General features: G+C 40.5%; 1 protein-coding gene and 2 long non-coding RNA genes across 5 annotated transcripts in view; all 3 read right to left on the bottom strand.

Annotated features, from left to right (window-relative positions):
* Positions 1 to 3939: 3939 nt before the first annotated feature.
* On the bottom strand, positions 3940 to 8059 carry LOC110974669 (uncharacterized). Its single transcript, XR_002597612.2, has 3 exons — positions 7983 to 8059; positions 6702 to 6795; positions 3940 to 6387 (listed from the first exon to the last, which is right to left on the bottom strand). It is a non-coding gene; the product is annotated as an uncharacterized LOC110974669 (long non-coding RNA).
* A 5466-nt stretch (positions 8060 to 13525) lies between these two features.
* LOC110974609 (uncharacterized) lies at positions 13526 to 15601 on the bottom strand. The gene is made up of 5 exons (XR_002597606.2): positions 15182 to 15601; positions 14240 to 14305; positions 14062 to 14129; positions 13857 to 13924; positions 13526 to 13738 (listed from the first exon to the last, which is right to left on the bottom strand). It is a non-coding gene; the product is annotated as an uncharacterized LOC110974609 (long non-coding RNA).
* A 4501-nt stretch (positions 15602 to 20102) lies between these two features.
* LOC110974600 (sperm-associated antigen 17-like) overlaps positions 20103 to 25761 on the bottom strand; it is a 28361-nt gene continuing 22702 nt past the window's right edge. For all 3 annotated transcript variants that reach the window (XM_087146683.1, XM_087146684.1, XM_087146685.1), the window contains 9 exons: positions 25061 to 25323; positions 24791 to 24877; positions 24227 to 24376; positions 23664 to 23822; positions 23347 to 23576; positions 22671 to 22931; positions 21666 to 21810; positions 21365 to 21502; positions 20103 to 20859 (listed from right to left, as the gene is read on the bottom strand). In XM_087146683.1, coding sequence (XP_087002809.1) covers positions 20822 to 20859; positions 21365 to 21502; positions 21666 to 21810; positions 22671 to 22931; positions 23347 to 23576; positions 23664 to 23822; positions 24227 to 24376; positions 24791 to 24877; positions 25061 to 25323 — 1471 coding nt within the window. In that variant the 3' untranslated portion in view covers positions 20103 to 20821. The remainder of the gene's footprint in view (positions 20860 to 21364; positions 21503 to 21665; positions 21811 to 22670; positions 22932 to 23346; positions 23577 to 23663; positions 23823 to 24226; positions 24377 to 24790; positions 24878 to 25060; positions 25324 to 25761) is intronic.

Here is a 25761-nt window from a genome sequence, read left to right as displayed (position 1 = left end):
ATTTTTACAAGTTTCAAGCAAATTTATGATTTGAACTTTTGAGCCAAAATTGGATAAATTTGCAAGGGGTTAGCCTTACATTTTGATTAGAATTTGGCCAAAAATTGACTTTTTTCAAAGTGCTTCAAAATGATCGTTGATGACCCATTATATGCTTTTGGGACCAAGAGACATCATTTTTACAAGTTTCAAGCAAATTCATGATTTTGAACTTTTGAGCCAAAATTGGATAAATTTGCAAGGGGTTAGCCTTACATTTTGATTAAAATTTGGCCCAAAATTGACTTTTTACAAAGTGCTTCAAAATGATCATTCGTGACCTAAAATATGCTCTTGGGACCAAGACACATCATTTCTACAAGTTTCAAGCAAATTCATGATTTTGAACTTTTGAGACAATATTGGATAAATTTGCAAGGGGTTAGCCTTACATTTTGATTAAAATTTGGCCCAAAATTGACTTTTTACAAAGTGCTTCAAAATGACCATTCATGACCTAAAATATGCTTTTGGGACCAAGAGACATCATTTCTACAAGTTTCAAGCAAATTTCTGATTTGAACTTTTGAGACAAAATTGGATAAATTTGCAAGGGGTTAGCCTTACATTTTGATTAAAATTTGGCCCAAAATTGACTTTTTACAAAGTGCTTCAAAATGACCATTCATGACCTAAAATATGCTTTTGGGACCAAGAGACATCATTTCTACAAGTTTCAAGCAAATTTATGATTTGAACTTTTGAGACAAAATTGGATAAATTTGCAAGGGGTTAGCCTTACATTTTGAGCAGAAATTGACTTTTTTCCAAAGTGCTTCAAAATGATCATTCATGACCCATTATGTGCTTTTGGGACCAAGAGACATCATTTCTACAAGTTTCAAGCAAATTCATGATTTTGAACTTTGAGCCAAAATTGGATAAATTTGCAAGGGGTTAGCCTTACATTTTGATTAAAATTTGGCCCAAAATTGACTTTTTACAAAGTGCTTCAAAATGATCATTCATGACCTAAAATAAGCTCTTAGGATCAAGAGACATCATTTTTACAAGTTTCAAGCAAATTTATGATTTTGAACTTTTGAGCCAAAATTGGATAAATTTGTAAGGGGTTAGCCTTACATTTTGATTAGAATTTGGCCAAAAATTGACTTTTTTCAAAGTGCTTCAAAATGATCGTTGATGACCCATAATATGCTTTTGAGACCAAGAGACATCATTTTTACAAGTTTCAAGCAAATTTATGATTTGAACTTTTGAGCCAAAATTGGATAAATTTGCAAGGGGTTAGCCTTACATTTTGATTAGAATTTGGCCAAAAATTGACTTTTTTCAAAGTGCTTCAAAATGATCGTTGATGACCCATAATATGCTTTTGGGACCAAGAGACATCATTTTTACAAGTTTCAAGCAAATTCATGATTTTGAACTTTTGAGACAAAATTGGATAAATTTGCAAGGGGTTAGCCTTACATTTTGATTAAAATTTGGCCCAAAATTGACTTTTTACAAAGTGCTTTAAAATGATCATTCATGACCTAAAATATGCTCTTGGGACCAAGAGACATCCTTTCTACAAGTTTCAAGCAAATTTATGATTTGAACTTTTGAGCCAAAATTGGATAAATTTGCAAGGGGTTAGCCTTACATTTTGATTAGAATTTGGCCAAAAATTGACTTTTTTCAAAGTGCTTCAAAATGATCGTTGATGACCCATAATATGCTTTTGAGACCAAGAGACATCATTTTTACAAGTTTCAAGCAAATTTATGATTTGAACTTTTGAGCCAAAATTGGATAAATTTGCAAGGGGTTAGCCTTACATTTTGATTAGAATTTGGCCAAAAATTGACTTTTTACAAAGTGCTTCAAAATGATCGTTGATGACCCATAATATGCTTTTGAGACCAAGAGACATCATTTTTACAAGTTTCAAGCAAATTCATGATTTTGAACTTTTGAGACAAAATTGGATAAATTTGCAAGGGGTTAGCCTTACATTTTGATTAAAATTTGGCCCAAAATTGACTTTTTACAAAGTGCTTCAAAATGATCATTCGTGACCTAAAATATGCTCTTGGGACCAAGAGACATCCTTTCTACAAGTTTCAAGCAAATTTATGATTTGAACTTTTGAGCCAAAATTGGATAAATTTGCAAGGGGTTAGCCTTACATTTTGATTAGAATTTGGCCAAAAATTGACTTTTTTCAAAGTGCTTCAAAATGATCGTTGATGACCCATAATATGCTTTTGAGACCAAGAGACATCATTTTTACAAGTTTCAAGCAAATTTATGATTTGAACTTTTGAGCCAAAATTGGATAAATTTGCAAGGGGTTAGCCTTACATTTTGATTAGAATTTGGCCAAAAATTGACTTTTTTCAAAGTGCTTCAAAATGATCGTTGATGACCCATAATATGCTTTTGGGACCAAGAGACATCATTTTTACAAGTTTCAAGCAAATTCATGATTTTGAACTTTTGAGACAAAATTGGATAAATTTGCAAGGGGTTAGCCTTACATTTTGATTAAAATTTGGCCCAAAATTGACTTTTTACAAAGTGCTTCAAAATGATCATTCGTGACCTAAAATATGCTCTTGGGACCAAGAGACATCCTTTCTACAAGTTTCAAGCAAATTTATGATTTGAACTTTTGAGCCAAAATTGGATAAATTTGCAAGGGGTTAGCCTTACATTTTGATTAGAATTTGGCCAAAAATTGACTTTTTTCAAAGTGCTTCAAAATGATCGTTGATGACCCATAATATGCTTTTGAGACCAAGAGACATCATTTTTACAAGTTTCAAGCAAATTTATGATTTGAACTTTTGAGCCAAAATTGGATAAATTTGCAAGGGGTTAGCCTTACATTTTGATTAGAATTTGGCCAAAAATTGACTTTTTTCAAAGTGCTTCAAAATGATCGTTGATGACCCATAATATGCTTTTGGGACCAAGAGACATCATTTTTACAAGTTTCAAGCAAATTCATGATTTTGAACTTTTGAGACAAAATTGGATAAATTTGCAAGGGGTTAGCCTTACATTTTGATTAAAATTTGGCCCAAAATTGACTTTTTACAAAGTGCTTCAAAATGATCATTCGTGACCTAAAATATGCTCTTGGGACCAAGAGACATCCTTTCTACAAGTTTCAAGCAAATTTATGATTTGAACTTTTGAGCCAAAATTGGATAAATTTGCAAGGGGTTAGCCTTACATTTTGATTAGAATTTGGCCAAAAATTGACTTTTTTCAAAGTGCTTCAAAATGATCGTTGATGACCCATAATATGCTTTTGAGACCAAGAGACATCATTTTTACAAGTTTCAAGCAAATTTATGATTTGAACTTTTGAGCCAAAATTGGATAAATTTGCAAGGGGTTAGCCTTACATTTTGATTAGAATTTGGCCAAAAATTGACTTTTTACAAAGTGCTTCAAAATGATCGTTGATGACCCATAATATGCTTTTGAGACCAAGAGACATCATTTTTACAAGTTTCAAGCAAATTCATGATTTTGAACTTTTGAGACAAAATTGGATAAATTTGCAAGGGGTTAGCCTTACATTTTGATTAAAATTTGGCCCAAAATTGACTTTTTACAAAGTGCTTCAAAATGACCATTCATGACCTAAAATATGCTCTTGGGACCAAGACACATCATTTCTACAAGTTTCAAATTCATGATTTGAACTTTTGAGCCAAAATTGGATAAATTTGCAAGGGGTTAGCCTTACATTTTGACCAAAAATTGACTTTTTCAAAAGTGCATCAAAACGATCATTGATGACCGACCATTCGTTTTAGGGACCAAGAGACATCATTTTTGCAAGTTTAAAGCAAAGTCCACAATTAAATAAACTTGCAAGGGGTAAGCCTCACATCTTAAGTATTCTCATACGACACAAAACGGTCTGCGAAACAAAGGTTTGACTTCTTGGCTGACGTTTCCTCGCTGCTGTTTTTATTTCATTTGTAATCAGAACTTCTGCAGTTTTACCGAAAAGCGGAAACACTTGCCCAAACTCAAATAACACAGTGCAGGTATGGTAAATACTTGCCAAGCTTGGCAGCTATGGGTCCAAATCCTTGGCATGCTTTCGGGCCATTGCAAACCGAGTTAACTTTAATAGCACTAGCACCACCAGAACAAGTAGGTGCTTGCCCAATGATGTTTATAATCCTGTAATGTCATTATACAACCATTCTGTCATATAATCACTATGCCACATGTCTAAAATACTAAAATGCATTAAAGAAAGGGCCGTTTTTTTCCCACCGGCCACTAGCATGCACGGTTGGAATAAGCCCTACCAGAACGAGGGTGCCTGGCATATCTTTCCAAAGTTAAACTCAACAAATTAGAGGTAAACATGTTAAATGTAGTTTCAATATACATCAAAATTTCACTTGTGTATCACTGTACTTGAAATGATGCACCTGCCCTTCGCTCCCAGCCAATTCCTACTACCTAATGTAAATGTATTCCTCACTAGTTTATGGAGGCGAAGGGGAGCTGGCGATGCATGGGGATTTAATGTTGAGATGCAGCGGCTTCGGAAGGCTATGCCAAAGTGGCCTTGCCCAGTGGGAATTCAGCGTGCACCCCCCTTGCATGTTACTGCTATAGCTGTGAACCTCCTTGGCCTGATACCAAAAATCATACACGTCGGTGGTCAGGTGTTTGCATTTTTCGCAACATGTTTACTCTACCACGGTAACAAACAGCCGAGTGCTTGGCAGCAAACTGTGTGTCTGCCGAGCATAATGCATTTCATCTTGAGGTGATAAAATAGATGACCATTTCCACCAAAAATTGAAACAAAATAAAGGGGATAGCCTTCCATTTTAAAATTTCCTACAAAACTCAGTTTTTTTCGTTAACACCTCAGAAATGTATTTTGAGATAAATTTCACGTTCTAGATAATTTTGATGGAATTTAGACCATTTTCACCAACAATTGCAACGACAAGGAGTTAGCCTTGTGTGATGGTGGCCGCCGGGGATTCAGTAAGGGGGTTATGGGGTTAGTGACTTTCTTTCATGAATTTCATGTTTCCTGACACCTCTTGATAAAGTTAAAATTTTGACAAAAGGGGACTTCTCCTAAAAGAGCACAGAAATGTACTTCAAGATAAAATTCAGATTAAAACTTCAGTTATAATTTTGATAAAATATTCACCCAAAATTTAAAACAAAATTGCACGATATAGCACTTGCTGTTTAACTCAAGTTTTGTCAAAAAAGATTTTGAATCAATTGTTTCGATGCAAAATATAGACATTGGTTCTAACAAATAGCTGGTTCTGTTGTCAAGAGGAGATTAAAAGTAACACCATTTCTGGTCTTCAAATAACTCTTTAGACTGATAAATTGCATTTAACTATAGTATAAGTCTGTAGTTCTACCAAATACATGTAAAATGACTTGAAGGCAAACACCTCTAAAAGGCAAAAAGAATAACAACTGATATCCCCAAAAGCAGGACTTCCAGGAAATGAGACATTTCCCAGAAAGTGGTAAAGTGCATGTGTCAAAGTCTTCATTTACAGGTATAAATCACCAATGTCTCCATCTCCAATGTCAAAATGCTGGCATTCAAATACCAGCTTGTTTAAGAAAGGGGGGGCTGTTGAGGCATACTGCACAGACGTTTCCCTCCAAACAAGTTCTTCATCCAACACAAACATACAATCGCAAGTCACTGCAAACAGAAGTATTATTATTCATTTGCCCCCGAGTATTTTGACACTGTACATTTTTTTGGGGGGGCATCATGTCTCTTTCTCTCTTGCAACTGCGTCTGTTATCTCCTTTCCTTTTTGCTGCCTGTGTATCTGTCCTTCCTGTCGGAGAGTCTTTCGCTATGTCCCCTGTCCTCTGTCATCCCTTCTGTCTTTCTCATCTTTTATTTATGGCATGTCCCTGTCACTGGAGTGATGATCTTCTCAAGAGCTCCTGTGGTAGTGCTCATCACGGACATGTTTTGATGGATGATGTTCGTAGGAATCCCTATTGCAATCCTGTCTGGCGGGTTTGGATCAAGTGCATCTGTCTTCGTCAGAACTATCGTATCGCTGCTGCCCATAACCATTTTGGCTTCTCCCAGGATCTTGAGATGTCCTCTCTTTCTTGATGCCATGACCATGTCCTCTATCTGTACCTATCGTCGTGATGCAGCTTGTGGTCATTGCACGTCTTGCGTCCTCTCTCATCTTCAACTGCTCAAATCCCTTGTGTTTCCTCCGCATCCATCCCTGTCTCAACTGGTGCTCTGGCGCTGCCCACCGGCCAAGCCTCTCCTCGCTGCTGCCGATGTCATGGCTGTTCTTATGCAAAGACCCAGAATGTTTCTCCTCCATGCAGTTCAGCTTCCTAATCAATACACCACAAAAAAACAGGCTCACTTTCCAAGGAAGAGTTTTCTCAGCAAGGTGCCATATTTTTAAAAAAAAATTTATTTTCAAATCAAGCCGAAAGCAATCACAGGTTTTTCAGTTTTGCTTTGCCAACATATTCAATAAACACTGCACAGAAAACAGCACCGACAGCTGTGAAGAAGCACAGGTGTGGCACCTGTATTGCTCATGTGCAACCATTTCACCCTTACTTATAAAATGAAACAGCATCAGCCAGTCATGGGTAACAAGTCATGTAACATGAAGAGACTTCATTTCAAAGTTGCTTACTTGAGGAGGTTGCTCTTTCGTTTCTCGGTCAACAAGTTCAAGAAGGCCTCCTCGGGTCGAGGGGACCGTCATCAGAATCATCACAAATTAAATCCTATCAAGAAAAAAACTACCCAATAAGTAGAGCTTAAAATAAAAAAATGATAAAAAGGGCTTAAAATGTATTACAAAAGCATTTGGTGAATGAAAGGTAACTTCAAGCCCTGCGGGTTCTCAATTTCGGATAAGGTCGTGTCTGAATCACCTGGCTGTGGCTTGAAGTACAACACAACACAAGATATGTGCAAATCTGAATCTGCAATCAACAAAACGAGGGCAGTAAGAGGCATAATTATTGAGGTTTTTTTAGGGAGATGGGGAAAGAAGACGCCATCAATCTAGTTGCAGTTATCAGTATGCTCGGTAAAGGACTTCATCGTCGTGTCCCTAGGGTATCGCTTCAAAATGAAAAAAAAGAAACTAAAGATGGATTACACATTAGCGCCGTCTGCGCATATCTGCATCGAAACCGAGGCTCTCTGTGTTGAACTTCGTTGCGCGCGCCCGCGGAGTCGACACAGTACATGGAGTATCTGGTTCGTAAGTGTGACGCCACTTCAGTTTAAACCATGCCCACTGCACAAGATACACGACCATTGCAGGTACGTTAGTGCGCGGTCAATTGTCGTTATTTTTTCTTTTGATTTTACGTGTCGAGTCATCCTGAAAGACTCTTCCACAAAAATTTGCAGCCTGAAAAGTCTGCATTTAACATACCATTATGTATTTTGTGTCTTGACTCCTTACTTTCAATTGTCTGATCATATTAAGAATTGAAGCTGACACATACAGCCTCGTTTTCAAACGCGGAAGTGCGCAGGTCTACTCTAAAAGCGTTGTATTGGGATCCCTCTATTAAAAAGTGAAATGCATTTCAATTTTAGCACACGTTCTTGCTTCAACTTGCATCTGGACTATGGTTCCACATAAGATATTTGAAAATGTAGACGCTCCAATTTGAGAACCAATCTTAACCTTCAAGTCTCTTTTTCTGTGGACTGAAATTGTTGGAACTTTTGAATAAGTTGTGAACTTTTTTATTAGCAGTCTCATGCAACAAGGCAGGCAGTGATTGATGTTGAAGTGTGACGCTGAACTTTCACTCTTCAGGGGGGTATTGGGAGTCAAAAGACTTTGCATGCTCTTGAAGATGAAAAAAAAACAATAACCGGCAGAAACGATAAACGTTAATAAACAAAGCTGTCTATGAAAGGGCTTTGTTGAGTACAGTTGCATGCTAACCTTTGAAGCTGCAGTAAAGTGATTATCCTGGTAAGGTTAGTGAAAACAGGGCCACCACGTGAAGGTCCCAGGATACCAGCCCCGCACGCTTTCGGCAATTAGCGGGCCCATCGCTGGACAGACTGGTACTACCCTGTGGCCGCAGGGGCACCATCTGCCACTGTCCGGTCCGCCCTCCCGAAGGAGAGTGCCCTTGCCTACTCACGCGCGCCCCCTCACCCCCGGGTAGGTGAGAGGACGTACCAGCGTCTTGCTAACCCCAATGATAACAGGGCCACGCCCCTATGGAAAAGGTCCGCGGCCCTCAACGCGAGGGACACAACTACCTGCATCTTTTTTGGCTAGCAGAAACGTTGGTAGGGCTAGACTCACGAATTGCCTAGCCCCTTCCGCACAACTCGCATTGAAACCCCCCAGGACTCCAACTGGAGCGAGTTCCAAGTTTATCGATCTCCGCACCCACCTAAGCCCTAACGACATCGGGATATAGGAGATCCCATAGCCTCTGCACTTCTCAGAGGGATATAACAGATCCAACTGAGCCTAAAGGAAAAAAAACCCTATAGTGAAACTTTCAGGTTTCACTACTAAGAAAAAAGTCCCTGAAGGGGAGTTACCTAAGCCCTACAGATGACCGCTGGTGGAGCCTTGCAGCAGGGACGGATCCAGGGGCAAGTTCCCTAACCTTTCTCTACACAATTTCTCTGAGTGGACCATTAATTTTTAATTCATTTTCATAGACCCCATTAAGATAGCTGATGCCGTTGCCACGACAATTATACATACAATTCTCTCAAAGAGAAAACTATGGCATATTAAGCTTCAGATAATCTGAACAGGCAAGCTCCCCAAGGAGCCGAGTCATAGTTGTCCCCCCTTTTTATTGCCACCCAAGATCCGCCCCCGGACGGACATAGGGATATAGCAGATCCCACAGTCCCGCTGGTCTTGCGTTGGGGATATAGGGATATAGAAGATCCCGTCACCCGTCTTGAGGACATCGGGATAGAGCTGATCCCATAGTCCTTATTATAGAGTTGGACTTGCAGGAACTATGCTCAATTTGAGCCGATGACCTGTGAGAGACCACCACCCCGCACAATCACAACACATAACCCACCACCGCACAATCACAGCATGCAGCTGAACCATTCTGGGAAAACACTAAACTGACAAGGAATTTTGGGCCAACATCAGAAAATTAAATTTCAATCCTGCACAGTGTTTTCAAGGTCAATTTTAATAAACCAATTATAGCCAACCATTTTTCTCCAACTTTTTTCGAGCAAAAGTGTCAAACTACCAACAAAATTTGGAAAAATGCTCAAAAAGTGATTTCAAGAAATTTCCCCTGGATGGTTCAGAAGCAAACTTGAACAAGAGCGTTTCAAGTTTGCTTGGATATGAAAATGAAGGGTTACTTTACCAGGCCTGGTTGCCATGATCCGGGGTTCTTGTGCATGTTCACGCCTGTAAGAAATGGTTACCTCACCTTTTGAACATGCAATTCGTGAATTCCCCGGCCTCTACTTGGGATGATCTGTCGTAACATATTCATCAGCGATCCCATTGTCCAAATCGGATAAATCCTGCGATCCGGGGGTCTTGTGCATGTTCACGCCTGTAAGAAATGGTTACCTCACCTTAGTGAACATGCAATCTTGTCCCCCGGCCTCTACTCGGACAGTCACACCTTCTGAGCAGATGCTGAAACAAAATCAAGCAAAATTAATCAATGAAAACTTTGAACAGTAAAAAGGCTAAATGGTGTAATGGTTGAATTTGTTTGATAAAAAAAATCGGGGGGGTGTTAACTTACCTTAGCCAAACTTTCATTTTCTTCATCTCCACTGTTCAGCTCACTCGTCAAAGTAGAGTGTGGTTCCTATGGAAACGAAAAGAATTCCTTTTACTCTATCAGATATTATTTAGAAAGTAAGAAATTTACCCACTTGGGAAATTAAGTATTCGTAAAACAGGATTTTTATTGACAACTTACATTATACCAAACCTTCATCTTCTTCATCTCCACTATTCAGCTCACTCGTCAAAGTAGACTGTGGTTCCTATGGAAACGAAAAGAATTCCTTTTACCTTATCAGACATTAACTGGAGAGTAAGAAATTTAACCACTTGAGAAATCCAGGAAATTTTGTAAAACAAGCTTTTCAGTGGTAACTTACCTTGTACCAAACCTTCATTTCTTCATCTTCACTGTTTCAGCTCACTGGTCATAGTAGAACGTGGTTCCTATGGAGATGAAAAAGAATTCCTTTTACTCTATCAGACATAAAAAAGAAACCCACCCACTTAAGAAATCGAGGACATACTTGTAAAACAGGCTTTTTGGTGGTAACCTCACCTTATGAACATGCAAGTTGTGAATTCCCCGGCCTCTACTTCGGATGGCCCTCTCCTGTTGTACCATTTTCATCAACAATCCTCTTCTTCAAATCGGTTGAATCCTGCAATCTGGGGGGTCTTGTGCATGTTCACAGCTGCAAAAAAATGGTTACCTCACCTTAGTGAACATGCAATCTTGTCCCCCGGCCTCAACTGGGACGGTCAAACCTTCTGAGCAGATGCTGAAACAAAATCCAGCAAACGTAATCAACCAATGAGAAATTTGAAGGGTGAAAGAACACTATATGGTCTGCTAGTAAAATTTTAATTTTTAAAATAAAATTTTTAAGTTAAATGACCTTTAGTGATAATTTACCTTTTATTTTTCTTATCTCCACTGTTTCAGCTCACTCGTCAAAGTAGAGAGTGGTTCCTATAAAAATGAAAAGAATTCCTTTGACTTTATCAGACATAAATAAGACAGTAAGAAATTTACCCACGTGGGAAATCAAGGAATTTTAGAAACAGGGTTTCTGACAACTTACCTTTGTACAAACTTTCATTTTCTTCATCTTCACTGTTCAGTTCGCTTGTCATAGTAGAGTGTGGTTCCTATGGAAATGAAAAGAATTTCTTTTACTTTATCAGACATTCATTAGAGCGCAAGAAACTTATGTACTTGGGAAATCAAGGCTGTATAGTTGTAAAACAGGCTTTTTGGTGGTTACCTCACCTTATGAACATGTTAGCTGTGAATTCCCCGGCCTCTACTTCGGATGGCCCTCTCCGGTTGTACCGTTTTCATCAACAATCCTCTTCTTCAAATCGGTTGAATCCTGCAATCTGGGGGGTCTTGTGCATGTTCACAGCTGCAAAAAAATGGTTACCTCACCTTAGTGAACATGCAATCTTGTCCCCCGGCCTCAACTGGGACGGTCACACCTTCTGAGCAGATGCTGAAACAAAATCCAGCAAACGTAATCAACCAATGAGAAATTTGAAGGGTGAAAGAACACTATATGGTCTGCTAGTAAAATTTTAATTTTTAAAATAAAATTTTTAAGTTAAATCACCTTTAGTGATAATTTACCTTTTATTTTTCTTATCTCCACTGTTTCAGCTCACTCGTCAAAGTAGAGAGTGGTTCCTATAAAAATGAAAAGAATTCCTTTGACTTTATCAGACATAAATAAGACAGTAAGAAATTTATCCACGTGGGAAATCAAGGAATTTTAGAAACAGGGTTTCTGACAACTTACCTTTGTACAAACTTTCATTTTCTTCATCTTCACTGTTCAGTTCACTTGTCACAGTAGAGTGTGGTTCCTATGGAAATGAAAAGAATTCCTTTTACTTTATCAGACATTCATTAGAACGCAAGAAACTCGTGTACTTGGGAAATCAAGGCTGTATAGTTGTAAAACAGGCTTTTTGGTGGTTACCTCACCTTATGAACATGTAAGCTGTGAATTCCCCGGCCTCTACTTGGGATGGCCCTCTCCTGTTGTACCATTTTCATCAACAATCCTCTTCTTCAAATCGGATGAATCCTGCAATCTGGGGGGGTCTTGTGCATGTTCACAGCTGCAAAAAAATGGTTACCTCACCTTAGTGAACATGCAATCTTGTCCCCCGGCCTCTTCTGGGACGGTCACATCTTCTGAGCAGTGCTGAAACAAAATCAAACACAATTCATCAAACAATGAGAAATTTGAAGCGTCAAAGGACACCATATGCTGTGATGGTTGAATTAGTTTTAAAAAAAAGTTTTTTGGTGGTACCTTACCTTGTACCAAACCTTCACTGTCCTCGTCTCCACTGTTTCAGCTCACTCGTCATACTAGAGTGTGGTTCCTATGGAGATGAAAAAGAATTCCTTTTACTCTATCAGACATTAAAAAGAAACCCACCCACTTAAGAAATCGAGGACATACTTGTAAAACAGGCTTTTTGGTGGTAACCTCACCTTATGAACATGCAAGTTGTGAATTCCCTGGCCTCTACTTGGGATGATCTGTCGTAACATATTCACCAGCAATCCCATTGTCCAAATCGGATAAATCCTGCGATCCGGGGGTCTTGTGCATGTTCACGCCTGTAAGAAATGGTTACCTCACCTTAGTGAACATGCAATCTTGTCCCCCGGCCTCTACTCGGACAGTCACACCTTCTGAGCAGATGCTGGAACAAAATCAAGTTAAAAATTAATCAATGAAAACTTTGAACGGTAAAAAGGCTAAATGATGTAATGGTTGAATTTGTTTGTAAAAATTGGGGGGTGTTAACTTACCTTAGCCAAACTTTCATTTTCTTCATCTCCACTGTTCAGCTCACTCGTCAAAGTAGACTGTGGTTCCTATGGAAACGAAAAGAATTCCTTTGAATTTGTCAGACATTAATAAGAAAGAAAGAAACCCACCCACTTAAGAAATGGGGGACATACTTGTAAAACAGGCTTTTTGGTGGTTACCTCACCTTATGAACATGCAAGTTGTGAATTCCCTGGCCTCTACTTGGGACGGCTCTCTCCTGTTGTACCATTTTCATCAACAATCCTCTTCTTCAAATCGGATGAATCCTGCAATCTGGGGGGTCTTGTGCATGTTCACAGCTGCAAAAAAATGGTTACCTCACTTTAGTGAACATGCAATCTTGTCCCCCGGCCTCAACTGGGACGGTCAAACCTTCTGAGCAGATGCTGAAACAAAATCCAGCAAACGTAATCAACCAATGAGAAATTTGAAGGGTGAAAGAACACTATATGGTCTGCTAGTAAAATTTTAATTTCTAAATTAAAATTTTTAAGTTAAATCACCTTTAGTGATAATTTACCTTTTATTTTTCTTATCTCCACTGTTTCAGCTCACTCGTCAAAGTAGAGAGTGGTTCCTATAAAAATGAAAAGAATTCCTTTGACTTTATCAGACATAAATAAGACAGTAAGAAATTTACCCACGTGGGAAATCAAGGAATTTTAAAAACAGGGTTTCTGACAACTTACCTTTGTACAAACTTTCATTTTCTTCATCTTCACTGTTCAGTTCACTTGTCATAGTAGAGTGTGGTTCCTATGGAAATGAAAAGAATTCCTTTTACTTTATCAGACATTCATTAGAACGCAAGAAACTCGTGTACTTGGGAAATCAAGGCTGTATAGTTGTAAAACAGGCTTTTTGGTGGTTACCTCACCTTATGAACATGTAAGCTGTGAATTCCCCGGCCTCTACTTGGGACGGCTCTCTCCTGTTGTACCATTTTCATCAACAATCCCCTTCTTCAAATTGGATGAATCCTGCAATCTGGGGGGTCTTGTGCATGTTCACAGCTGCAAAAAAAATGGTTACCTCACCTTAGTGAACATGCAATCTTGTCCCCCGGCCTCTACTCGGACGGTCACACCTTCTGAGCAGATGCTGAAACAAAATAAAACACAATTCATCAAACAATGAGAAATTTGAAGCGTCAAAGGGCACCATATGGTGTGATGGTTGAATTAGTTTTTTTAAAAAAAGTTTTTTGGTGGTACCTTACCTTGTACCAAACCTTCACTGTCCTCGTCTCCACTGTTTCAGCTCACTCGTCGTAGTAGAGTGTGGTTCCTACAGAAATGAAGAGAGTTCCTTTTACTTTAAAATCATATTCAAATTGGAAGATTTGGGTCCTCTTAGGACTTTAAGAAATTTTCCCACTTGGGAAACCAAGGCTATAGTTGTAAAACAGGGTGTTTGGCGGTTACCTCACTTAGTGAACATGCAATCTTGTCCCCCGGCCTCTTCTTTGACGGTCACACCTTCTGAGCAGATGCTGAAACAAAATCATGCAAAATTGAACAATGTGAAATTTAGAGGGTCAAAGGACACCATATGGTGTGATGGTTGAATTGGTTTGAAAGGAAGTTTTAGGTGGTAACTTACCTGATACCAAACCTTCATTTCTTCATCTCCGCTGTTCAGCTCACTCGTCACAGTAGAGTGTGGTTTCTATAAAAGAAAAGTTTCTTTTACTTTATTTGACATCAATACATTAATTAGAAAGCGTGAAACTTACCCACTTCGGAAAAACACCATCTCAATGGTACAACGCCAGCGTTTCATACACGCAAGCATAGGGCACATTGTGCGTGCTTAAAGCACCTGTAAATGTTAACAAGGAACAACACGCCGAGATATCTAGATACAGAATTTTCAAAAATCTTTTTCTGTCAATTTTCGTCAGGTGCTCATAAGATCTTTGAGGGGTCAAATATTTAGCACTAGAAACCGAACTTAACGGCAATTTTTTTCTGTGTGAATAGAAACTAGGTTGCAAAAAGTCTGATAAAAACCATCTTATTTTATTTCATTCACCAAATTATGATATAAATACTGACCACTTCACCTTGGGAAATGACACTCGATCACCTTCAGATAATTTTTACTGCGCCACATGATAAAGCAGTCAGTATTTGTTTCACAACACTTCCACCACAGATTACGTTTGATTTAACCTGTGACTGATTGCCATAATTATGTTAAAAGTATGTCTATTTAAGAGAGATATGGGTTGAAAATTTACCAGCACTTAATAATCAAACTTCCTCCTCACGAAATAGATTAAGTTACAACGTAGCCCGGAAGAAGAGTATGCAAAATGTGCCGTACACTCCATTACGCATACTAGCACATAATATCCCTGTGGTCATGATTCCTTGCTCGTTACTGGTGTAAGCATTTCTATCACGTGTGGCTCTTTAGGGCTGTGTAAGGTTAAGACAGCAATGGCAAATGCCACACGTGACTAGGCCACTCAAAACACAGAATCTGTGGGGGAAGTGCTATCACATGAGTAATATTTGTAAACTAGCAAGTCGTACTCACCTGTCTGGATATTCCTTAAGGTTGAGAGAGAATAGCCTCTGCAGGACTGATTCCGGATATCGAATCGTTTTCTTTCCAATACGTCACTCAGCATCCTTGAGGTCTCTTCCTTCCCACTGTCCTTTCATTTTCTCCAAGAGATCTATTAGTCTCCTTTCCAACATTGCAGCTGGTATCGTATGTCCATGAAATCCCTACTTTTTGATAATTCTCAAAGTCAAAGTCAAGATTGAGAGTCCACTGCTGCAGAGGTCAATGTTGATCTCCATTGTTTGTAGAGAACTATGCCTTCATTTATCCAGGGAACCTGCACAGTTCTCATTGGGGGCCAAAGTTGGACTTAAAAGAAACTGGACTGTGGAAATTGCCAATTTGGAGGCATTTTCAGTGATTTTTGTGATAACTTTTTTGCAATTTTTGTATTTCAAACGAGTTCAAGAAATGCTTTGTTTATTTTTTTAATACAAAAGAGCGCATCATGTGCAATGACGTAAATAATCAGAAAGTAATTTTTCAGTCTTTTTCAGCATTTTGACAGATCACGTTCCTCAGTTTAATTAGGAAATTGGTCATTGGTTAAGTAATGGGTTATGGTTTAAGGTTACAGGTTATTTGTTAATGGCTGGGGGTTTGTGCCGTAGCACCATGCAGGTTGTGGTTAATGTGTGGTTCTGAAAAGAACCCCGGTCAAGGGTTGAGGTTTGTATGGTAAATGGTTAGTGGTTAAAGGGGTCATTATTATTGATGGAGGTTGGGGGTTAGTCCAGGTTCGCATGCATGGCTATGAGGAAATGATCTGGAAATGCTGTTTACTAGCTTAGTATGCACAGTGACTAGTTAAAATAGGAATGCACATTAAAATGTACATTTAGGTTGCATTTCAGAAATAGCACATTAGGTTCAATCTACTCTACACAGCGGATACTTGAAGGGAAGGCAAGTCCATTGATACTCAATCTTATATCACTCTAGGTCAATTGTTTCACTTCCAGTTCAGTATGCATTCATCTTCACTGCTCCATTCTTCCTGTGAGCTGTATGTGCGAGTGTTGGTTCCAGCCTTCCTTGCTGATTCAAACATCTTCACTGCTCCATTCTCCCTGAGAGCTGTATGTGCGAGTGTTGGTTCCAGCCTTCCTTGCTGATTCAAACATCTTCATTGCTCCATTCTCCCTGAGAGCTGTATGTGCGAGTGTTGGTTCCAGCCTTCCTTGCTGATTCAAACATCTTCACTGCTCCATTCTTCCTGAGAGCTGTTTGTGCAGGCATTTGTTCCAGCCTTTCTTGCTGATTCAAATCAAGGTGTACAGAGGATCATCTGAAAAAACAAAACCGCAATGTAATGTCGGGAAGAGTTCACAGACACCAGTCATTATTCCCTACAGTGACCTATTAGCAGTCAGAAAGCAAAAACATGTCCAGAAAAGTTCACTTTAGGAGGGGAAAGCCCAAATCGTTTACTTAGAAAATACTTTGAATTTTTCAGGCCAGTCCCATAGCGTTTGTGCACAGGGTGTCAAGTGGCATCTGTACATGGAACTCTTTCCAAACCTTTTTGTCATTTTTTTCCCAAGCCTCGGCAGCTCTCATTAAAAGACTCTGCGACAGAATTTTACACAGCATACCATTTAATCTTACACTTCACAGCTTCATCATAGCTTTCCAGACCTTGAGAGGCTCGGTAAAATTTGGGCCAATCCTTTCCATTTTTGGACTCCACAGGTAGGCCTAATTCAACTGCCAAAAACATCAAAATTTCACATTTTTCCCAAAGTCCTCCAAGAAGTGGCTCTTCAACCCTTTGGGTACAAAGAAGACTTACACTTGGGAAGTGCATATCTGACCTTGGACTTTGCAGCTATACGAACTATGCTTTCTTTTGCATTTGTATTGTCACAACTGAAAATTAACAGTAAGCCCGACTTCGAAACTTCACTGTACACATTTGTATCTTGTTTTAATGCATAAATTTTGCAGGATGTGTATACTCCGTCAATATTATGGGCCACAAAATGATTTTCTTGGAAAGAGTTCTATATTCAGACGCCACTCGACACCCTGTGCACAAACCCTATGAGACTGGTCTGAAAATTTCTAAGTATTTTCTATGTTTTCTGTTTTTTTTCCCTGCTAACTTGAACTTTGCTGGACATGTTTTTGCTTACTGTCGGCTAATAGGACACTGTAGGGAATAATTACTGGCGCTGGTATAAAGAACTCTTGCAAAAATTTACAGCCATAAACTTCCCAAATTACCTTTGCTTCCTTAGGAAGTCTTGTTTTTACACAAAGGGTTAAAGAGCCATTTTTTGGACGACTTTGAGAGAAAACTTGGAAATTCAAGAGGTCCATATCCAGACATCACTAGACATGCTTGACACCCTGTCGCAAACCTCATAGCCCATGTAGACTGGTCTGGAAAATCGAGCGTTTCCAAATAAAATGCTCCACTATTTTCACAGCTAAATGTGACGTTTTAAAGACATTACATCACTTTCTAAATAGCTAATAATCTACTGCAAGGGACAATTAGTGATGTCCACACACGATACATGGAACTCACCCCCCCCCACCAAATTTGGCCTATGAAACGAAGTGAACGAGTCATAGTCGAAATTTCATTTCGTGCTGAAAAACAAACGGTGTTTCGAACCATAATTATCCATAATTATTTCAGTTTACATTTTACAACAGTAACATGCTGCTTCCACCTATGGAGGGTCAAAACTGCACCATTCCAGGCTCAAAAACAGCGGACTTACTTTGGATGTCAAGATGGCTGGGAGTAAAGCTCCTTCCTCGATGCCCGCGAATTTACGAATGCGCGCGTCACCCCACGTGTTGAGGTTATTGTCATGCAATTACACTGGTTCCCGTTCCTGAAATCACTCTTATTTTGAGTGCATTGCTGCGGAAACCAATCATTGCGCAGTTGAAATTCGATGGAGTGGGTAACTCTGTTTGCAGAATAAAAGTTTCAATAGGCCAATAATTTTATTTATTTATTTAATCATTCATTTTTAATTTATTGGATTATAACCCACAGCTTTGAATGATAAATTTTACAAAGAGAAAATAAAATGGAAATCTTAATATCACACACGTAAGATTTACATCTGGATTACGAACAGCGCCCCCTGGGTGTAGAGTACCGGCGCGATCACAGAAAGGAAAGTGTCTTTAACTACATATATAAAAGGCGTAAGCTCTGGCCAGTATTCGATTCGTCCTGGAAATATCATGGATAACAGTTTACGACTGATTTTTTAAGGGTTCTTTTTATTTTTATTTCATGTAACCTTCCAACCCTGCAAATTTCATGCATGTTTGTCAATTTAAAATGACTGAGAGGGAAATGAAATTGTGTGCAATTGACGAAAAGATGCATGGCGCGGTAAACATAATCCTCCACTTTCAGAAAAGTCAGTGAATTGTTTTTTAACCATCCACAAGTTTTTGATATCGAAAACAAAAACTTGGCATGTTCAAGTTATATATACTTTTTAACAGCCAGTATGGGGGACTGTACCATGCAGATGCAAGAAACTCTACGTGGACCGCGCCCCTCGTGAAATGGAGTGCCACGCCCTTGCCAAAATGCCAAGTTTTATCAACTTTCTCAAAGATAATGATGTTGGAAGCGTTATTTTGGCATGTTTGAGCAGTCCACTGGGGCTGAAACTGAAGAATAGCTGCTCCCATAACACCAACACTGAAGGTTTATATCATTAGCGAATGAGAGAACGTGTTGTTAACAATAGTCTTCCTACCCCAATGGTTTTCAAATGAGTTTTTAAAGGTCAATTGCAGAGGAAATTTCTGTAAAACATCCCGTCACATTCATTTGGGAAACCACTGTGCCGTGTGAACTTTCTTTGATGACTTTTTAAGAATACTATCCAAATAAATGGTCACAATTGTTTCAGATAGATACATTTTATTGTTCTATTATTCTCGGATAACACACAAAACAGTCTTGCAATGGAGACGGAGGTTTGATTTTTTTGGCATAGATTTCCTAGCCGCTGTTTTATTTCCTTTGTATTCATGATGCTTACACTAGAATTTCTGCAGCTTGCCAAAATGGGTACGTCTGCCCAACTGAAGAGCACAGGGTATGCTTGCCCGAAATACTGGGCGTGCTTGCCGAATCCTTGCCAAACTTGGCAGCCGTGCGCCCAAATCCTTCTTAGCCTTGTATTTTAATCAAATTTTGACCAACGATTGACTTTTGTCAAACTGCTTCGAAATGATTGCTGGTGGCCCGTAACATGTTCTAAGGACCAAGAAACGTCATTTATGCAAGTTTGAAGCAGATTTTAAACTTTTGAGCCAAACTTGAGTAAATTCGCAAGGGGTTAGCCTTGCATTTTAATTAAACTTTGACCGACTAGAGACTTTATTCCAAACAACTTTAAAACGATTGTTGATGGTCCGTGATATGTTCAAGACCAAGAGACTTCATTTATGCAAGTTTCAAGCGCATTTCATGATTTTGAAGTTTTTAGCCAAAAATTAATTAAACAAATTTGCAAGGGGTTAGCCTTGCATTTTAATTAAATTTTAACCCCAAATTTACTAATTTTTTTCAAGAGGGCTCAAATAGATTGTTGATGGCCCGTAATATGTTCTTGGGATCAAGAGACATTGTTTATGGAAAATTCAAGCAAATTCATGATTTTGAATTTTTGACCAAAAATTGACTTTCTTCTAAACTGCTTCAAAATAATTGTTGATGGCCAGTTATATGCTCTTAGGACCAGGAGGAATGATTTATTCAACTGTGACCAAAATGTCTTGTTTGAATCCCTCTCAAGACACCGTCTATGAAAATTTTACGCAAAATTACATTGCCACCATTTGGTAAAAATAAGAAATATACCCTTTTCACTACTAAGAAAATTCACAAGTTTGGTCTCTCTGCAGAAGGGGAAAAGCAAGGAACAGTTTTATTCACAGGCAAACAAGAGTGAATGTAGTTTCAATAATGAATTCATTTTCCTCAATTCAAATCACTTTAATAAAAATGCCCTTACGGTTGGACGGATGAGAATTAGCACTGCATACCATACCATAAGTGATGACAAAATTTCAACAGTAATAAATTCGGTAATGTCAACTTATATACATTTCACCTTAAAATACAGAGATTGATAATTGATTTTTACAAGAATTTTTCAACCAAAAATTCACACCTAGGCAACATTTTCTAGTTCTTCAGAGACTTCTAGTGGTCTTTAATCTATAATGCCAATGTTAACAAATGTACAGGTATTCCAAAGCATGAAAGTGCTTATTATTTATACATATGAATAAGTTTTTTGTGTGTGTCTAATATAAGACCTTGTTGACAGAAGTTCATGTATATTTGAGAGAATTCAGAATAATAGAATATGAGATTTTCAAGTGTATATGTAGAATTCAGAATGATAAACATTGTAATATTAGAACAGATGTGTCAAAGGCCATTCCTGGATTGAAAAAGACACTGGATTATTCAGAAAAGCACTTGTCCACGCAAGAGGAATTGGCATGACTGGAATGCAACCGTGCAATCATCAGATTGGTCCAGATAAGATTTCATCAGATTATCCAGAGGCAAACCATGAACCAGAACGTCTTGACGGTGGGACAACGCAATCACTGGACCAGCTGTGAGTCGGCTTCGAGCGTGGTTCCTAACAGATGCAGAAACGACATTTATGTCATCAGTCGGGGAAATCGGCAACAGTGCTCTCAGTTGGCCAAAGGACCAAACTGGAGCATTCAAGGAACAAGGTAATTGCCTTTCAATGTGGTCTTCGTGCAGATATTAAACCCAGATACCTGTTGTCAGGGTGGATGTTGATCAGCTACCAAATCTATGAAATCAGTGCCAGACATTTGCACTTAATGAGGAGGTTCCGGGTTCGAGTCCCATCTGAGTAAACATGTACATTATTTTCTCACCCAAGCTTTCAGAACACAATTATAATCAAATCATGTTGACAAAAGGTGGCCTGCCGAACACTCAAATTCCAATGTCAGTCCCCGAAAGTGTTCTTCCTGACAAAAATGTAGGGGGGAACTAGTCTAACTGTGAAGCCCACTCCATATCACCGTTTGTTGAAGCAAGGCACCATGCTGGTGTCTTCCTCCTTGGACAGTTTTCTTTTGGGAAAGGAGGGGAGGGGGTAAACTCACCTGGCTGTTGCGTCTTCCTGGGCCTGATGATTCCCTCGCGGGACGGAGGGCGAGCCGATATCAGGCGGACGCCGGCTGGGACGCGGGGCGTGCCCTGGGTGTGGCACCGTTCATCGTACTCATTGGCCGTTAGGATATGTGTGCCCGGTCAAGGAATCAGACGCAACAAAAAGTGTCAGTGTTTAATACCCGGGCAAAACCCATTACAATGTGCAGTAACACATGTCAGTTGTCATTTGGCACCTGTCATTTAGCACCTGAGGGAAGAAAAGTTTCAGAGTGAAACAACAAGAAAGGATATTTGCAGTGACCGGGAGGTAGAGCTGCTCCATCTCGGTGATGATCTCCACATGATGACCGATGGAACCTTGGCCGCTGTCCCCCGTCACGCCGACTGCGATGGCGTAGAGCTGCAGCTCCAGAACGGCCTTCATTCCGGCTGATACCTGATTGAGAATGACGACCCAAGCAAGCATAAACCCTAGTGATCTGCTTTGACAAATTTGTTAAGACAGGGTGCTTCATTCCATAAATGTTCAGTTACCTTTAAACTGCCGTAACTATTAAAAATTTGACTGATGATTAAAATGTTTCACCACAAATGTACTCTGGACTGAGGTCACTCTAGAAGGCTAGAATGTACCTATTGAACATTGTAGGTCTTTCTGGAATACACACGCGTGAGGTAGGCCTTATCAGCGTGGCTGTAAGCCGACTCACGCGCGCTGGATGTGTCTGAGCTGACGTGACACTGAGTGATGCTGCCTTTTTGATATATCCAACTGGTTCATTCCCTTTCAACACTACTCTCAGTGCTCCGCACTTCGCCGTGGTACTTCACCACAGGAAAGACAATGTTGCAGGAGTTTACAATGATCAAGAATAGTTCTGCTTTCCATTCAAAAGGCAGCATTCAGCAATACTGACTGGAAAGATCCAGTCAGTATTGTATTCAATTCCCTTCACAATTCCAGTCACAAGTCCAGTCACAAGTCCTGTCACAAGTCCCTTCACGAGGCCAGTCATAAGTAACAGGGTGAACAATGACAGAAGAACACTTTTGTCACAGCTCATTTGAACAGCTTTTGAATTGGCTTAAGACTGGATGACTTGTGATGGACTTGCGAGGGACTTACGGGGACTTGCAGGGACTTGTGATGGACTCGAACGGATCCAGTTGGATCCAAAATGGAAATACGAAGCAAGTACCTTACATGTCAGTCAAGCGTAAGGTATTATGGTACTAATCACAACTCTAACCCACAAGTGACATCTGCAACCAGACACGAGGTGAGGAGGTACTCACGGGCCCCGGGGTGTAGACAACTTGAAGGCCTGTCGCGGGTGGGGGCTGCTTCACCTTGTAGCGGCAGGTGTCGATGCCACAGTTCTTCAGGTGGACGCTGAAGGCGTAGGTGCAGCCCTCCCGCAGCGTGCCAAAGTGCACCTCGCCCGGCACCAGCTCAAACCCCCGCATCTTGGAGAGAGGGGCAATGCCCTTGGCCTCCGCCCCGGCAATGGAGGAGGTGTTGACCTTGCGCCGGACGGGGTCTTCCAGAACCTGGAACTGGTGGGGGGAGGGGAAATGATCAATCACACAAAGAGAACATTTGGAGGAAACCAGCCACAAGCAATAGATAATAGTATGTGGTTTTCACTGGTAGCCTGCATTTGCTGAGCAAGAACTATCTGGAGCTCTTTGAATTAACCTTCATATAAAGTTAAAAAATGGCTTGCAACAAGCGGCCACAAACCAAGAATGATAAGTAAGGTACTAAGGTAAGGTGAGGTACTAGTGGAGTACTTAACAAAACAACAAAACCAGGATAAAGATCCCAGTCTATTGAGGACCCATGTGTTGCAACAAGCAGCCGCAAACCAAGAATGATAAGTAAGATACTAAGGTATAAGGTGAGGTACCAGTGGAGTACTTAACAAAACAACAAAACCAGGATAAAGATCCCAGTCTATTGAGGACCCACGTGTTCATTGGGCACCATGCCAGGCTTCTGTCCCAAGATGGCCGCTGGCAGCCGTACGCTCTCCTTCCTGGGTTCCCCGTTGACATCTACCAGCAAGCTCTTGGTCAGCACCAGGTCACTGTTGGCCGACGGGATGCCAGCATCGCCTTCCATCCCCGTCCCATTGCCGTCAGGCTGGCTGGAGGAATGCCGGCCCTCGTCCTGGTTGTTGCCACTGACACTGTTCCCGTCTGTAAAGCAAAACAGCGTGTACATGAATAAATCTTGTCGAGCAATGAGACTTGACCGTGTGGTGGAATTGGAATCCGGCAACTCACCAGTGTAGCCTGAGCGGTCCGTGTAGGCGCCTTCGTCGGCGTGCTCGGGAATGGTGGATGGGTGGTTGGGGAACGACGCGTAGCTTGAGGGCGTCTCGCTGGGAAGCACTGCATTCTGGTTGTTGGCGTTGTCGGTGTTGCCTCCTGGGGTAGGATTACCTGAAAATGGTATCAGAAAACGATCACCTTTTCTGTTCTTCAAGGCGGAGAATTAATTTGGAAAAGAAACCAAATCCTGGTACTGCAGAATTAGCCAGTATCACAGATTTGGTGAAAGAAACAGAAAGCTGCGAGGGCAAAACAAAAAAAGGTTACCGGCTATATTGCCACGTGTTACATGGTACATGTGATTGGTTCTCTGCTGCCCAAATTCAAACAAATTATGAAACAGATAATATAGAGCTTAGCACATTTCGGCTGGAAACCACTGAGAAGCAATACACACAGTATTACATTTTCAGCTGGTAACCTAAGCAGATATGTTTTCAGAGTAAACTTCTGTGCTCTAAGAACTCCATAAAATTGGCTGTTTTTAAGAGGGAGGCTTTCTGCTTGAGACAGACCTGGCCTTGCTGTAGGCACTTGTTGCTGTGAGGCGTGGGCCGGCGTCGGGTTGTTGGGACGCAGAGGGGTGGGTGTTCCCTGACCCCCGGCATGAGCAGGGGTTGGATTGGTCGGGCGGACGTCGGCTGGACTAGAGGACGATATAGGAACTGAAACAAAGGGGGTGGGGGAGAAAATCTCACAAATTTAAAAACGAGGCTGAATTCTAACCATCCTGAAGTCCAATGTCAATATAATTACGACTATCCTTTGCTTGAAGTTCCCTTCCCCAACGTTTCCTACCTCTTGGTCTTTCCAATGTCCAGTGACAGTATTTCTGCACTGCAGAGGGGTAGACCAGCCAGTGATGTATCCAGTTGGGCATGGGGGAGAAGTTCCTTCCCCCCCCCCCATGGTGTTTTTTTTTTTTTTAAGTTTTAGGATTTGAAAGTGCCAGCATTCTAGAAATTTACTTGGAGGGGGGTTAAAGATTTGTATATTGATGAAAAAAATTGGACGATCATTTTGAGGGAAAAATCCCCCCCAAAACTCAAGACTTAGATATGCCACTGAAACCAACCTACCGCTGATGGTTGGGTTGGAAGGCGAGGGTTGTTTCCGAGGGGATGTGCTTTCCGATGGATCACTCTGTCTAGACGAATCTGGACCAGCTGTAAGATTGAATCATGGCATTAGCAACAAGGGATAACTACATCACATGAAAATATGTGAAAATAAGGACTTTTTTTCTGACTGGTGTTTCTAGCAAATTTTAATGATAGGGGTTTGTGAGATGTTTGTTTCATAGTAATATCCATTACATTCAGGGAGATGGTCCCAGCATGCCGCCGTACCTTGCTGTTGACTGGCTGGTGACTCGGACGGCGTGCTGGGCAGACTGAATGCGGTCCGCGGCGGCTGCGTCCCTCCTTCCCCCTGTCTGGTGGCTTGGGCCAGGTCCTTTGTCAGCACCTCCATGTCCGGAGCCTTGCTGCCGGCCCCGGCAGACGCGGCCTGGCTCAGGAGGAAGCTCTCTCCCCCGGCGCTCTGGAAGTAGGGCGGCACCTCGTGGTTACGCAGGGCCTTGCGCAGGGTTAGCTCCTCAGCAAGTTCTCTCCTGATGAGAAGCAAAAGTTCACCCACAGACTGCAAACGTTCTAATTTCATGCGCCCACGATTTGACAGCACTCTGCCAGTATCACATTGTCTGTAACACCTCTCAAAGACTTCCTTCCACTCTTGGAAGATTCAAGATTATTACGCTCAAGTTCAAGGTCTAGGCTGACCAACTCAAATGCAGAAATTCGATTGCTTTCCAAATAAAAGTTATGTAAACTGCCTCCAAGGTTTATAGTTGTCATTGTTACGTATCAACTATAGACCGCACCTTCCCCTTTCTTGTTGAGGGCGCTATTTGGCTGATACATAGCTTCCCTACTAAAAATGGTCTATTCAAGCCAATTGATTTTTGAATTGGATTTAATTGGAATGAATTGGGCCCAATTGGCAATCAACTGGTGCTCAATTGGTTTAGTTGGTATGTTTTCTCTTCCAT

Source organism: Acanthaster planci, linkage group LG15 (assembly GCF_054643075.1).
Source record: "Acanthaster planci isolate LZ-2023a linkage group LG15, COTS_SCS, whole genome shotgun sequence".
In the NCBI taxonomy this organism is placed as follows: Eukaryota; Metazoa; Echinodermata; class Asteroidea; order Valvatida; family Acanthasteridae; genus Acanthaster; species Acanthaster planci.
Note: the sequence above shows the minus strand (reverse complement) of the source record. Positions and strands in the feature narration are given on the sequence as shown.